The 16,104-nt window shown below is 48.4% G+C and overlaps 1 protein-coding gene and 1 long non-coding RNA gene across 3 annotated transcripts in view; one reads left to right on the top strand and one right to left on the bottom strand.

Annotated features, from left to right (window-relative positions):
- Window positions 1-11,354: 11,354 nt before the first annotated feature.
- Window positions 11,355-13,178, bottom strand: LOC138685059 (uncharacterized). Its single transcript, XR_011324300.1, has 2 exons — window positions 13,068-13,178; window positions 11,355-11,771 (listed from the first exon to the last, which is right to left on the bottom strand). It is a non-coding gene; the product is annotated as an uncharacterized lncRNA (long non-coding RNA).
- The window catches only part of MARCHF4 (membrane associated ring-CH-type finger 4), a 113,033-nt gene continuing 108,431 nt past the window's right edge, over window positions 11,503-16,104 (top strand). Inside the window, exons 1-3 of one of the 2 annotated variants that reach the window (XM_069781093.1) lie at window positions 11,503-11,610; window positions 11,733-12,168; window positions 12,276-13,558. In XM_069781093.1, the coding sequence (XP_069637194.1) occupies window positions 13,058-13,558 (501 nt within the window). In that variant the 5' untranslated portion in view covers window positions 11,503-11,610; window positions 11,733-12,168; window positions 12,276-13,057. Of the gene's footprint in view, window positions 11,611-11,732; window positions 12,169-12,275; window positions 13,559-16,104 lie in introns of those variants that run through there. The other variant, XM_069781094.1, reaches the window with a different exon arrangement.

Genomic DNA, 16,104 nt, shown 5'->3' with positions numbered 1-16,104 from the left:
TCGCTTGCTGATCATACATTGTAACAACAATTATTCCTGGTGGTCTATTTGACATTTTCCATCATTCAGATTCAGTGGTTACTCCATAGCTCTTCTGTTAGGAAAGGAGAAACGTGTAATAGTTGTCTGATTGGATCCCTTGTCATGCAAGGCTGCACACATACACAAACAGTACGCACATTGAGTTTATACATGCATACATATTTGTGTGTAAACAAATATATATTTGCTGATAGAGTAATTTTCTGGATTTGTGATTTAATGTATTAATCCAAGATTATGCTGCTGTTGCTGAGGACAGAAATGCTTCAGAAGTCATTGATGAATTGGGAGTCTTCTGCCAGTAACTTCTTGGCCTGCATTTAGTTTAGGTTGATGAGGGCTGAAAGCTGTTGCTCTCTGACAGCTGTTCACTGGTGTATGTGAAATGAGTTTGTGATTGTTGATTCAGGACCTAGAAAACAGATGTCCATGCTACAAAACCCACCTTTGCTATTTAGACCCTCACTAACGCTATCTAGAGGGATTGTGATGAAGCTCTGCTCATTGCTATGGGGCAACCTTGAATCAAAAGACAGTGCAGAAGTATGGGTTGAGAGTGGGTCTCCTCTTTTAACAGGCAATAAATTCCTTTTAAAATTATCTTACAGGAGCTAGTTTTAAGACTGAGTGTGGAAGGGTGAGGTTTTCCCTTCTCTCTATTGGTGGAAAAAATTTTGAAATGTATTGACCTGGAAAATCCAAGCTCAGAAGCAGCAGCTGGGTTTTCAGCAAGTCCCTTGTTTCTTTCCCTGTTGTCCATCTGGATTCACTGTAACACAGAGAAATCAAGCATTGCCTCCGAGGTCAAGTAAAGTTTGGAAATGGCCACCATTTCCATACAATTTTGCCAGGATGGGTGGTGCTGCCCCGTGCTCTGACAACGCTGCTTGCTGGATATGAAGGGCTTAGGTCTGTAAGCAGTGGTGGGGATGACTTTTCTAATTTTCAGAGACTTTGCAGAATTGGACCCTAAGCCCTCCTGGAGCAAATTATGAAGCAATGCACAAATCAAATCGAGATGCTGACTGTGACTGCATCATGGCACAATATCATGCTGATAGAATTTGAGGCTAAAAGCAGTGACATTCATGTCTAGTGATGTCTAATACATCATATGGTTGTAAAGTGACAACTGAGTCCTGGAGGACAAAGACTAACCCCCATACACCCTGCAAGTATTTTCCAGTCCACAGACGAGTTAAAGACCAGGTCTTGAAAATCATTTGATGCAGCGCCTGAACTTGATCTCTTAACAGTAGAACAGGTAGTTCCCTCTGAATTTGCACATGCTGTCAGTTTTTATTCATGGTCATGACACCATGCGCTATTAATGTTCCCTGTGGATGCAACCAACTTTTTTTATAGATTTTTCCAGACTTTCATTAATTACTTAATTGGTACACAGTAATATAAGAAATGAAGTGTATTCCTATAGGGCAGTCATACTTCAGACAGGTACCAAGCTATTTGCAAGCAGAATTAAAAACAAATGAGAGAAACATTTTCAGTTGTCCTCACTTCACCCCCAGTTTCAGCAACAAAGCTGATATATTGCCAGTTACCCACTGGTAATCCCACTACCTGGGATTTGTCCATGTTGAGAACCTATTAGTGTTCTCATGTGAAGACAGGCTAAGCGAGTTGGGGTTGTTCAGCTTGGACAAGAGAAGGCTCTGGGGAGACCTTATAGCAGCCTTCCAGTACCTAAAGGATGCCTACAAGAAAGCTGGAGAGGGACTTTTTACAAGGGCATGTAGTGAAAGAACAAGGTTTAATGGCTTTAAACTGAAAGAGGGTAGATTTAGATTAGATGTAAGGAAGAAATTCTTCACTGTGAGGATGGTGAGGGACTGGAAGAGGTTGCCCAGAGAGGCTGTGGATGCCCCATCCCTGGAAGTGTTCAAGACCAGGTTGGATGGGGCTTTGACCAACCTGGTCTGGTGGAAGGTGTCCCTGCCTATGGCAAGGGGGTTGGAACTAGATGATCTTTAAGGTCCTTTCCAACCCAAACCATTCTATGATTCGATGATTCTATGATTCTTATTTGAGGGAAGAGGGGGGGAGAGAGAGAGAACACAGCTTGTATAAATCAGATTAAAGTATTGACAACTCCTAAGCAATGCTCGTTCCAGGAACAAGCTCACTATGTGATAACACCACTGCTATAAAAGAAGTGCATTTTGAATGCATGCCACTTTGCAAATACCTGGTGGGTCATGAGTTCTTGAGGCTTAGTTCCTAGAAGAGAAAACAGGATTGCTGGAAAAGTTAAATATTCTAGATGGAGATTATCCGAATTACTTAATAGGTGAGAGAGTTGACAGCCACTGGACTTTGCTTTGATGATTCAGAACCATCTTGGGTCAGAGTAGAGTAGAAATTGTTACAGCTGATACAGACTAAATGAAAAAATCAGGGTCTTGACCCAGGCCTAGTGAGCAAAGAACTCCACTGTGTGCCATGATTAGTCTTGTCTTTGCACATTCAATGGGAAGGGCATGGTTAAATGTGAACCTAGAAGAACAAAATCCTGTCTCTCCTGTCAGTGTGGTTGCTGGACGTCAGGACCATGAAATATTAATAGTCAGTGTGTGTTAAGAGTCCACCTCTCTGCCTGATCCACAGACAATGTGCATCTGTCTCTGCTTTCAGCCACAGAGCTCAGCTCAAGCTGCGGACGCTGGTGCTTTTCGCTTGGGAGCCCTCGATGCACCCAGCAGGAGGGCAGCTTTGCCACCGGTGTTGAGTCTGGGCTTGGCAGATGGCTCCAGCTTCCTGACTGTCACCCTGGCATCTTGCATCAGCACTAAAAACCCCTGTGTTATTTTTATTTGATACATTAGTCTTTTTTTTTTTTTTTTGCCACAAAGCAGAACATGAGCAAAGGGTTGGAGGTGATGTGAGATGACCAGACGAGGGATGGATAGCAGGGTAGTAGGAAGGAAAGGGAAGAGCTACAGTTGCAAGCAGAGAGACCTTCAGTGGCTCTACCAGTATCCCATCCCCTTTCCCCATCCCTCTTTCACACACACACACACACACACAGGGAGTTAAGCAGTGGCAGATGGGGAAAGAAAATAGATAAATAAAAGTGTCAGTAGGATGGATTGGTTTGCACTTCGTCTCCTCTCATCTCTCTGCATATGTCTGCTGGTATGTAAAGATCACACAACCAAGGGACTTGGCACTGACCCGGAAAATTTATACTACTGAACATAAAAATGAATCAAAAAGAAAAATGTAGGAAGGAGGTGGTCAGGGAAGAGAACAAAAGGAGATTAATTTTTTTTCCTGTATACATCAGGATTTCGTTGGGACAGCAATTTTGTGGGAGTACATATTGCCAATGCCACCGCAGGAGCAGCTCCGCCTCAGAGAAAAGAGACCGGGTGGGCAGTTTCCTGTGCTGAGATCCCTCATGGTTTTGATCCTTATCTGCCTAAACGAGGGCTCCCCAAAGGGCATCAGAGGTGGACAGGGGTGAGCTCAGCAGCAGAGACCCAACACATGACAACTTCAGACAGAAGAGATTCCACCTCCCTCTCCAAGGTCTCCTGATACCACACACTCAAACCACATCACGGAGGGCAGGAGGAGGTTATATCTCAGGCTACTCTGGGCCAATACTCCTGTGATTTTCCAGTTTTCCAGTAAGCTGGTCTGTCCAGAGGAAACTGTTCCCCTCTGTGTAGTGCCACCATGTAACTGAAAAAGCAGCATCCTAAGGAAGAGATTGTTGGTCTACCTGCTTTGCCTTTTGCCTGGATGATCAGGACTCCAGCCATGGGCTTCATTTAGCATATGTCAGCAGCAGCTCCTCACTGTCATAATGTGCATAAGCACAGTCATTCCAGCAGTCCTGCCAGCTTGTGATCTTCCTCTGGGTCTCATGAGACCCAGGCCCATTCCCAGAGCTACCATGAGTACCGGAACACCATGCCCTGCAGGTGGCAAAAGCTGGTCCTGCACTAGGCTAAGCCCACCTTGCCCCATGCACCCTCCTGTGCAGGGAGCGTGGGCAGAGACCCATGACATGGCCACTGTGCTGGGGTAGGGTAATGGTTGGGAGCAGGGGAAACAATGGCCACCAGCTCCTCTGGTGGGGCCACAGCAAGCTTGAATGCTGCACCCTGCTCCTCCAGGGGTAGGTGAGGATGATCTGGGGCACCATGCTGCCAGCTCTCCTGGCCTGTATGCCCAGCATAGGAGCCTTACCCAGGACCACAGGCAAGTTCAAGGGTTGGATGAGGTTCAAATTTGGCCTGTGTCTCATGCGTGGAAACCTTCCTTTTTAGAACGTGCTGGAAACTTTTTTCCTAAGGCACTATCTATCCTCCAGGGCACCCTTTCCTCCTTCTCATTGCTAGTTTCTACACAAATACAGGATCTTTGGTGCTTAGTCACTCTACCATTCCTGCTGTTTATTGTCTCCAACGGGTGTAATTCTCTGCTTGGGAGACCTTTGCAAGTTGCTGTGGAGGAGCCGTGGGCTGTTGTCATCCCGTTTCCAGGGGGCAATAAACAGCAGCAGTCAAACTTCCATGGAACAAAGATTGTGTGATTATTCAGTCATAAAGAGAGGGAAGAAAAACAGATATATATTGTGTGTGTGTGCTTATTTGCACATCACACAAGGATGTGCAAATTGCTCTCAGAAGAGAGTCTTGCTATGAGGTAAAATAGGTCCCCATGTAGCACTTCACTGCTGACTGGAATAAGGGAATTCTCCTGCCTGTGCCTCGGTTTCCCTATGCAGATCAAAGGGCTTGTAGCTCTTCCTACCTAGCCTAAGTGCTTTCAGGGCCAGGACTTTATTTATGCCCTTACAGGGCAGGTCAGAAAGGCAGGGATGTGAACTCAGAGGTGTTGCAGGGAGGGAAGTGTTTCCTGGGGTTAACAGCTTCTGTTTTCCCCCTCTTCTTGAATGAGAGCAAGCGTTTGTCTGGGAGGAAGATTCAGAGAAACCACATTAGTCTTAAGATGGAAAGGTCTGATATTAGAGCCAGCCCATGACAACAGTCACCTGCATCTGACATGAGGGTTAAAAAACAATCACCACAGAGAGCTAAAGCCTATTAGGAAGGAAAAGCCCCTTCAACAGCAGGGAATTGCTGTCTGCATGCAGACACTGGCTCAGAAGCAAGTGCTTTTGAGGGTTTCCTTTTGGGGGCTGTGGACTGAATGTTCTAGTGGTATTAAGTCATTAAGAGCTGCATGACTCCAAGGACCAGAGGGGATTTTCAGCTCATCAACAGTGAGGGTTCAGCCCATTGGGAAACTCATGCAGTCAGCACGTTCGTGGAGGTGTTTGGCACCTGGCAGCATCCATCCCTAAAATGCTGCCCCCACCATAAAATGTAATTAACAAAACCCTTTAACTACATAAACTTCTAAATCAATTAATTATCTTGGCAAGAAAATGTATATGGTTTTAAAATCTCCCTTTAATTAACATAAAGTCCATTAGGAAGCAGTAGATCTAGGCTATTACTTTGACGTAACAGTCTCTCACTTCACATGCTCCTGAGGCCCTGGGAGAGTGTGTCAACATAATGCTCAAGCTCCCTTCCAAATACTATGTCTTGGCCACATGCAAGGTCAAGACCTCCCTTTCAGAACAAAGTTTCCATTCTGATGTACTATTGGGGGACCCTCCTTAGAAGCGCAATGGTCAAAAATCAACTCCTGTTTCCACTGCTGTAAATCCATTAACTTTTCCCGCTCACTGCTCTTCCATTTCTCTCTGCTTTCATTGCCAGCAGCACTCCATCTCCGACAGCTCTGCCTTTAAATCCACACTTATCCTCTTATCTCTGTCTTATCTCTTCCTGAGAGAGCCCTCAGTTCTTTCATAGACAGACACTGTGCTTGTCCTTTGTGCAAAGGTGTGGGGAGAAGTCACCAAGGAGAGTGATACTTGCCAGTGAAATCTTTGCGCGCTTATTAGTGACAGTTGTGAGCTTTCCTGTATTTCTGATGTGCATAGGAGCATATTCTGGGCAAGAGAGAGAGGCAACACAGTATCTCAACAGGCTGTAGGTTAGCCCAGTGTTTTGTAGCTGATATTTCCAGGCAGGTCTGGAAACCTACTGACTGCTCCTGCTGTGAAAATGATGTGGAGCTGGTGCATGTGGTGGGTGCTTCTTCAGCACAAGGGAGAAACTAGGATGTCCTCCTATGGTGTTCTTCACTGTGTGTCTTTGTATTTATGCAGTGTGTGTATATTTGCCTGCTGATCCAGAAACAAGCTGCTGTAGCTGAGGAAGTTATCTGGGCAGCCTAAGATGTTAAATCCTAAAATACAGATTTGTAAGAATTGGAGGAAACAGTCTCAAATGTTCAAAATATTTATTATACTGAAGCAGAGTTGTAGCTCAAGAGGAATCTCAGCTCAGCACAGGATTCACAGGATTCATCTCCTGGACATCCTGGCATGGGGTCACCATACATGACACCTTTGTGCCATGAATGGGTCCTCCTGAGGACAGATATTCAGTCTTCCCATACAAAGCTGCTCCTGTTTCCTTAAGCTGAGTATGGCAGTGTTGTGCCACAGTATAATCATGATGGTCCTAAAGGGAATATCATCAGTGTTACTGTGTCAGATCATGAATCCTGGTAGCTAAGCAAATGCCTGATGACATGCTAGATCCTCTCATTTCACCTTGATTTGGAGAGCACAGCATATCTCTTAGGATCAGCCCCTAATTGGCTTGTTTAACAACACTGTTTTCCTCTAAATCCCATGTCAGACAAGTGAGAGCTAGTTCTAGGACTGTTGCATGTCGCTAAAATAACATACATCCGAGAATGCAATTAGAGACTTGAAACAAATTTGACTTGACTCAGGAGAGTAGTGGAAATATCCAAGGGACCTGTGATTATATACTTTCTCTTTTTTTTTTTTTTTTAAATGTCTAAATTCCAGGTCCTTTTAGGTTTGGTATTTCATGACAATTACTACATTCCTGGATAGTTAAAACTACTCAGCATTTGGCTAAATGCCTTCTGAAGATATCCTGAAATGCACCATCTATTGCAGCTGCTCTATTCAAGTCACAGTTCTGACTAGTCACCCAAGGGGACAAGGAATTCCTTTTGTAGGAGTTAGTGTAGGACTTGTTACCAGGAAAGCTCTATGTTTGCAGTTGTCTAGTCCTGAAGAGAAGTGCTGTGGCTTTGCAAGTTTGAATTTGAAATCCAAATCCTAAAGGAGGAAAGGTGGGGGCTGTCTTCATCAGCAATTGTATTGTCTCTCTCACATACTCCTGCACATTGACTGGCCTCAAGACTGCTTGTAGACAAAGCTCAATAAAACAAAGACCTAGATTTCTTCCTAAACCCATGGAAAAAGATGTGCAGTTATACTTCTTTGCCTGGGCGCTTGTTGTGGGACATGCCTGATTTTTCAAAAAAGAACAATTCCTTCTCTTCCCTTAGCAGAGACCAAGCTGCCATGGAAGCAGAAAAATTTGCTGTGTATCAACTCAGAGGCAGACTGTGATCCTCGCAGGAAGAGAGTGAGTGGAAGTTCAGTCCCTGCTTGGTGAGAAAGCAATAGCACAGGGACTCCCTGTGTGCAGAGTAACATGCTTTTTGCTCCAGCCCAAGGCAGCAGATATACCAAGGCACAGCACTCCGGAAATTATTTCTGATCTCCTTTGATCATTTCAATCAATACATAGATTATTTCTGGATGCTTGGGGGATGCATAACCCCCACCTGCTGGTCCCGGCTTCCCAGCAGCAGTGTCCTTTGCATCAGCACATTTGCAACTGCCCAGAAAGAAAGGAAGACCAAAGAAAGTGTGATAGAGCTCCCTCCAGCCCCTGGCTGTGTCTGCCCACAAGCTTCGTCAACTGAGTTATGATAATTACATCACTTGAGATTTATTTAATATCTCCATCTGGGAAAAAGAACCAGGAAGTCTGGCTGTGACAAGCAATCAGAGGGTACTCAGCTGATGAGCAGCTCCCCATCACTAAGAGAGCAGTAGGAACCTTCAATGGATTGGATTTAAGTAATGGTTTGCCAGAGGGATGAGGCCCACACCACGGCAATCAAAGCTCCTCTGCACCATTAAGGAGCTGTAAGCGGAGCAGGAGGCGCAGTGCAGCTATTGACCAAGTAGGTGGGCATGAAAATGGGTTTAGGTAACTGTTTACTTCCTGAGAGATGGAAAACACAAAGGGATGTTCCTCTGGCAGCTTTCTGGCTCTCTGATCCTGGCTGTCCACATCAGCATTTATATTGTCGGTCTCTTACATACTCATGCACAATGACCGGTATGCTGTGTTCAAGCTGTTCGGCAGCAGTCCACGCAGAGCTTTCCTGCTTGCCTTCTTACTATCTCTTCCACTTTTTAAATCTCTGACCTAACAATATTTAAAAAAAAAAAAAGATTTCTGATACAATTTTATATCAGACCACTACACAGGCAGATCAAGTATTGGTGCAGCTCCAGCCACCCTCTTTCTTCCTTCTTCCACCCCCTCTGCACTGAGCAATGGCTTGTACAGAGAGGTGAAGAGGAGACACATAAACAGCAATACTTTTTTCCTCCTGGTTGAGGTGGTAGCTAAGGGCCAATGGGACCACACTTTGTTCTAGAAGACCAGAGTTAGAATATCTGCCCTGAGAATGACCTGCAGCCTGACACCTGAGTCCATCCTGAAGCAGGATCTATAATAAACAGGCATGCAGGTCTGTGCTGAGATGCCTGGGCATTTCCCCTTCTGATTTCCCAGTCAGTAGCTCAGGAACCAGTTCTCCACTCTCAGCTGATGAATCCATGTTTTTTTCTTCCTCTTTCTGTACCTGAGGAGGGCAGGTGTAGTGTGTGCCAGAGCTGATGCCTCCCGTATGTTTCCTCCCTATGTTAACCGCATGACTATCAGTGGGCTCAAGAGACACACCATCAGAACTCCCAGAGACAGGCCCTTCTGCAAAATGAGAAGGTATTGCCCAGCATTTGCTACACATTGCTTCCTGTGGAGCAAAGTTTGGAAGGCTGCGTCGGCCTCCTGACAGCCCCCTGCTCTCACTGGGATCTCACCAAAGTGTCACGGGCTAGCTCTTTCCAGTGTGAGCATTTTAAGCAAGGCACCTTGATCCATACCAAGGGACCTGAATGTAGCATCCAAGTGTGAAAACATTGGCCGCTGTCCCATTTACCAAAAGAGGAATAATAGTACCCACTCACCTCTGGGAAGCATATGGAGCACCTCCGATTTATTATTTGTTTTATTTATTTTGTCACATTTATCAGCCATTCAACACTCTGGGCACACAGCCCGTACATTAAAACCCAGAGTATAATACAAAGATCTCCTCTACCCTGAGCATATCCTTTCTGTAAAACCAGGCATGGGCAGGAGGGAAGGATGAAAGATGCTTTACACAAGCAAAGAATGACAACAATATATTTTTCTCCAATTCTGTTATTGATGGAACCATTCTAAAAATGTTGGCGACATCAAGAAAAGAAGATGAGGGCAATAAAAAGCAGGGGGGGTGGAAAGCCATTCTGGAGCACAGGCAGAGAGACTCAGCCTCTAGCCAGCCTGTCTCATGCTCAGGAAGTCCCTAAAATGCTTTTTCCATTATTATTTCTCTAATGACCCCATTAAACACATGTGAAATTCTGAGAAGCCTAAAATATGTTGTAGAGAGCCACAGTGGCAAATCTGCCCAGCTTTTCTGAGAAACGGCAGGCTGCAGTGATGAATGTTTTAGCTTTAGAGCATCCCGATGTGTAATTTATTTGCTGGAAATTAATTGCATGTGCTGGTTTCATTTTCCTGTAGCGAATAATCAGTTTTGCTCCCTTTTTAATTAGGTAACAACACAGATTCCTCTGCTGATCATGGCACAGTGGTTTATGCATGTCACGTCTTATTCTAAGAGAGACAATTTCAAATCGTTGTCTAGGGCCCAGCACAACTTTCGAGTGACATTAGATTGTCTATCAGCTGTAACTCCTGGGTCACTGCCAATGAAGACCACATGCACAAGACTGGCTAGAGAACCCAGCCTGGGCACTGGTGCATGCTATATCCTACTGAAGTAGGAGTTTGAGGAAACCCTATGGAGAAAGCAAATTAAGGAGCCTGAAATTTCAATGGCATTGACATGATGTCAGACCCAGGCCCAGCTCTGTGTCACCAAGAGGTGTGTCCCCTCTGATGGGTGTTCAGTGGTCCCTGAGCTGAGACACTGCACTGCCATTAGCCGGACTGCACAGACTAGAAGCCTTCAGATCATCTGTATCATTAATACTTCAGGTCCACATCAGCACCTTTGTCAGCTGTTCCAGCCGGGGTGGCAAAGACAAAGTCCTAGTGGAGAGCTCACTTTCCCCTTGTATTTGGAGGCCGGATGGGGCTGCATGGACACACATAGTGGGACAACGTGGAGAAAGCCACCCCTGCTGATGTTTGCAGAGAAAAGCTAATGGACTCCAGCAGCTGCTACTTAAAATTTTCAGATAGGCTGAAGAGTGTAAGGACTATCAGCTTTGGCTGCCATTGGTTACTTTAGCAAATCTCTAATTAAGCAAGTGTTCAGTCATATTTACCCTTCACTGGGCTACAAGGAACCCATATTTCTACGGAAACACATGCTACTGAAACAAAACAAATCTATCAGTGAGCAAACACTGCTGGAGCGAAATGAAAAAATATTGATTATCATAGCTATTAAGCCATGAAATCCTCCGCAGCTAATTAATCTGGTAGGGGAAAGTTTGTTAGTGGGATTTCGGCTTCCTGCTGGGAACCTGTAAAGCAGGCACCATCGCCCGAGAAATCACCAAACACTCGATCGCTGCCACCTGCCCCTGAAAGTTTCCTGCTTTCATAGGTCCCCGCAACGGCTGGTGGGAGGTGAAAACCGGCCTGAAAACACGCCGGAGCGCAGAGCCTTCGCCTTCAGCAGGCTGCGGAGCCTCGCTGCCTTCCGGCTCCTCCGAGGCGGCGGGGCCGGCTCCGGCAGTGCCCGCGCTCGGCAGGGCCGGCTGCGGGGCCCCCCCCCGGGCCTGCCGGCCGGCGGGGGGCGGCGGGCCGGGGGCGCGCAGCGCAGCGCGGAGCAGCGCGGAGCAGCGCGGAGCCGCCGCGCCCCGCCCGCGCCCGGCGGAGCTGTCCGCGGCTCGTGGTGCTGAAGCCGCAGCGGCCGCCCAGCCCCTTCCCCCGCCCCTCCTCCCTTCCTCCGCGGCGTGGGCTCTTGCAGGCAGCCGGCAGCCCGGGGCATCAAAGCTCGGGGAGGGCCCCATTTCTCCCTTTGATTCTCCCCCCACCCCGCCGCCCCACCCTGCCTTTTTGCTTCTTCTTTTTTTTTTTTCTTTTTTTTTTTTTTTTTAATGCCGGGGGAGGGAGGAGAGCGCGGCCACGTTACACCCCTCCCTTCCTGCAAATCCCCGCTTGCACTGCAAACAATCTGCCTTCCCCATTGCATCCAAGGGAGATAGCAACAGCAACATCATCACGGCAAGCCGGATGGGAGAGCGGAGAGGAGGCTGCTGCTGAGGGAGAAAGGCACACACGCACACACCAGCTCGATGTTGTCAAAGCGGTAGGAGCCGCACGAAAAATAAGCCATGCTGCCCCATGTGTCTGGCGCATTGTGCTCCATCCGAGCCTTTTAGGAGGAAGAAGAGAATTATCTGCTCCGATTTTTTTTTTTTTTCCTGCCAGCGAGAGTGCGACAGACTTGCGATGGTTGAATGTCAATGCCTGTGAGAGAGAACAACAGTCAGAGGAGGAGGAGGACAGAAGGGGAGGAAAATGAAGGTGGGGACGGTGGTGGAGAGAAAGAAGGAGCCTCGTCCAATGCATCAAAAGGAGGTCCCTGCAATTGCTGATAGAGCCCTGGCCGCCTCGCCATCCACAATGGTCTGTACAAGCTGCCAATGCGTTTGATGACGTTCCTGTTTTGTGAAAGGAGGAAAGGAAACGTGACCATGTAAGATCCACGTTTCCCCGGTCAATTACATGCGAAGAATAGATCCGATTTCGACGGGTTTTTTTGGTCCAGAGTGGTAACAGCTTAGGGAATAATACAGCCACCTTCCCTCACCAATTTCGCTCTGATTTTTTTGGTGTGGTCCAGACAGCTGCTGGAATAGAGAAGGTCAGAATATATAAATATATATAAAATATATATATTATATATATAAAAATATATTTATCTCAGTACATCTGGGATTAAGCTCATTGAATGCTAATTATTTCTTTCAGGACTTTTAATATTTACAATGAAATCTTTTAAAGGCAACGGGGAAATCTGAAGCCACCTGGGAGTACAGTGTTGGAAACGTAGGGTGTTTTCCCACAAACAATGTGAAGGTCTTTTTTGTCAAAGAGGCAATTTTGATAATAACAACAGCTACCAATTTTGCATTTTAATAGCCAGACCGGCTGCTATTTTGTCTGGGTGCACACCGGGTCTCGTGCGATCGGGTTTTATTTTTTAATTGAAAAAAAAAAATTATTAAAAAATAGAAGAAAAAGGAAAATTACTTGAGATGCCAAATACTGTCGAGAGAACCATATTCTCCCTCCTCCCCACACCCACCGGAGACGTGGACCCTTCTTTTTTACAGGCTTAGGAGTTGCGAGAGCCGACCAGGGGCTTTCTCCCGAGCCCGCCGCCCGCGCCCCCGGACCCTCGGGCGTGGGAGATTTATTTCCTCCTCCCGCTGATTTCTACACAAACTTGTGGAGGGGGGTTAAGAATCCCCCAGGAGCGCAGAGTCGGGTTTGGTTTGGGGCTTTTTTTTGTGGTTTCTTTTTTTTCTTTCTTTAATTGTCATCCTCGCCGGCTTTCAGCGGGCTGCCGGGGATTTACCCCCTCGCCCTCCGGCTCTGCTTTTGTCCTTTCCCCGCCGGCCAGCGCAGCCCCCCGCCCCCCCCCCCCCCCCAACAGGCACTGAGGCCGCAGCGGAGCCCCCCCGGCCGCGGGGCGCCCGGCTCCTGCCCTTTTCTTTCCCACCCCGTCCCCGCCTGCCAAGGAAAGGCACATGTTAATACCACCCGGCGCGGTCATTTTCTGCTACTGCTGCTGCGGGCTCCTCCGTCCGAGACAGATGTTGCGAAACCAAGGCCTCCTCAAGTGCCGCTGCCGCATGCTCTTCAATGACCTGAAGGTCTTCCTGCTGCGGAGACCCCCCGCGCCGCCGCCGCCCTCCCCGCCGCCGCCGCTCCCCATGCCCGGCGGCGCAGAGGCGGCGGCGGCGGGCGGCCCGCCGGGGGCCGCACCGGCCGGGGGGCGCGGGCCCGGCTGGCGGGCGGCGGCGGGCGGCGGCGGCGGCGGCGGCGGCGGCGGCGGCGGCGGAGCGGGCAGCCCGGCCGCCGAGGAGTGGGGCAGCCCCGCCGGGGAGCCGCCCGCCTCCCTGCCCAGCAGCACCTCCTCGGATGACTTCGGCAAGGGCAAGGCCGAGGACCGCTACTCGCTGGGCAGCAGCGTCGACAGCGGCATCCGCACCCCGCTCTGCAGGATCTGCTTCCAGGGGCCCGAGCAGGTGAGCCCGCGGGGGGCGGGGGGCGCTGGGGCGGGGGGTCGGCTCGCCCCATGGCAGCGGTGCTCCAGCCCGCGGGAACTGGGGCCTGCTGCTGGCCGGCGTCTCCCCCGTGCCCGGAACGGGACCCCAAAGCCCGAGGGGCTCGGCCCTCCGCCCGGGGCCCTGGGCTCCAGGATTTTGCGCCTCGGTGGTGTTTCCCGGGGAATCGTGGGGTGGAGGCCCGCTCCGTCCCTCTCTGCCGGCCGGCAGCCTTGCCCCGGGCGCCCGTGCCCGGCCTCAGAGCCGTGCAGCCGTGGCGAGGCAGGGACCCGCGGACCCCTTCGTGGAGCAGAGCGCATCTGGGCGAGGGGGGCTTTTTGTCGCCTCGTGGGCACCCAGTTGCCGTGATCCCAGAAGTGATGCAAAGGATGCGTTTAATGTGCTGTTTGCTTGTAAAAATACAACTTCAGTCTGTATAAACACGTGGCAGGAGGCAGCCCCACCTCATCGGTGGTTCCCAGGGGACGGCTAGTAGGAGCTCTGCGGGTTTGCCACCGCTCCCATGCTCCCAGTTGCACTAGCTAGAGGAGGAAAACCGCTGGTTGCAACTGTACCTGCTGGAGCTGCAGCCGTGAGATGGTCGTTGGTACAGACCGAGGTTAGGCCAGGGAAGTTTCCCGCCACCGCACAGGAGAATGAAACAAACGCAACCTCGCTAGAACATAAGGTGCCACCCTGGGGCATTATTCTCCCTATTTAATGACAATTAAAAGCAGTTCACGTATTTTCAGGATGGCAACTTCCTTAGAGTGATATACACAGCAACATTTGTAGCTAACGTGACACAGCTGCAGGCAGCAAGGAAAGCTGCAGACCTCTGCTTGTGAGATCAAGCCCAGATATGCAGATAACCTTTATTACTCGGGGTAGTCCTGTTACCTGGGATAATAAGGGATCCTTGCACGAGAAAGGGTTGCGAGGTTCGACTTGGCTGATACCCATTTCCATTTTAGGCAGAGATCCTGGCACGAAAGACGATACGTTGAAATCTTGAGCAAAACGGGTTTTGCCCCATGTCGTCTTTCCCCTTCATGGACCTGTGTGCTCTGCTGAGGAGAGCCAGTGCTCATCTGAGAGTGGCCACGCTCTGGCAGATGTCCTGCCTGTCCCAAGGCTGCCCACGTCTGTAATGCAGTGATCGTGCCTTCCCTTGTGTCGGTCCGAGGATGGTGGTGATGGGGGCGGGGAGGTGGGGAATGGGCTCCCATTCTTCTTTGGGAGAAGCAGGGCCTGCCACCAACTCATCTAAATACCCACAGCCCTGCTGGATGTGTCATACCAAGGGTTTCATAGATCAGAGCTGGGTGCTCAATGGACTGTAGCCTTCTCTAATGGTTTATGCAGCTGACTGATAGCTGTGAGACAATTTTCACCACAGGCTTTTAGATTGGGGGTGGGGGAAATCATTCTTTTTCGGAGATGCTGTATGCCTTCCTCACTTGACTGTCTCCTCCCTGTCTTTTCTAAAAGTTGGAAGTCATGCAACTCTCTCCCTGGGAATTTGCATTATTCCACATTTCTAGTACTCTTCCCTGGCTTGCCATTCTGTCTGTGTACACGAGACATAGTGCCTGCAAGATTGGCTTACGTGTGTGAGAAAACAGAGCCTAAGCAGAAATAAAATAAAGGTAACTTGCTTCCTTGGAGAACATTAATGCTCGAAAATAATTGGATGCTAATTTTCACACTGAAAACCTGTGTAGGTTGCATTGTAAAAGTGAGACTATTTGCTGACCATCTGCCAGCCTACCTGAGTGAGAAGCTGAGCAGACGTGACTGGCATCTAACAGAGTTTCACCAGGATTTCTCTTTTTTGCTTCTCACAGTTTCTGACCAATATAATAAGACACTTACAGCTGGATTCTGCCACTCATCCTTGAGCAGTACCTTATTCCACAAATAATTTTTTCATCACCAGCATGGCTTGAGGAGTATCTGAAACCCTTTGCTCCGCAGCAGCTGGGAAGCACAAGTCATTATGGAGGCCCAAATCGTGGGGTTTTAAAGCACAGCCAGATCCTGACACAGCTTCCTAGAAGTACGGTTCAGAATAACTGAGAGCTGAATCAGTGCAGCTGATGTCAAGACAGGCAGTTTGGTTTATTTGGCCCTTACGTCAATAAAACTCCAACAGGACTAAATCCCAAATTCCATGTTCTTTTTTATTATGGTGGTTATTACTGGTTTAGCCTTTATTTCCCATTCGTTTTCCAACTCAACAGCTGAGCAAAGACCCTTCATGTTTTGGACCCTCACAACTATAAAAGTCATAGATGCACATTATTCTATACCACCCTTGCCAAGATCATCATGAAAATTTATCCACTTGGAAACAAAATGTAATTGCTAGTTCTTTACTCTGTGGATTAATAACAATGAGAGATATAAACAGTGTTTTATTTACCTGTCAAAAACATCTAAAACTGCTGCAGCTGTGGGCAAATTTGCAGGGCTGCATCACAGTACCAAGAACAAAAGCCTTCATTATAAATTGACTGTTAGGCGCT

This window comes from Haliaeetus albicilla, chromosome 4 (genome assembly GCF_947461875.1).
Source record: "Haliaeetus albicilla chromosome 4, bHalAlb1.1, whole genome shotgun sequence".
NCBI classification, from domain to species: Eukaryota; Metazoa; Chordata; class Aves; order Accipitriformes; family Accipitridae; genus Haliaeetus; species Haliaeetus albicilla.
The sequence above is the reverse complement of the archived record's forward strand: the minus strand, read 5'-3'. Positions and strand labels throughout refer to the sequence as shown.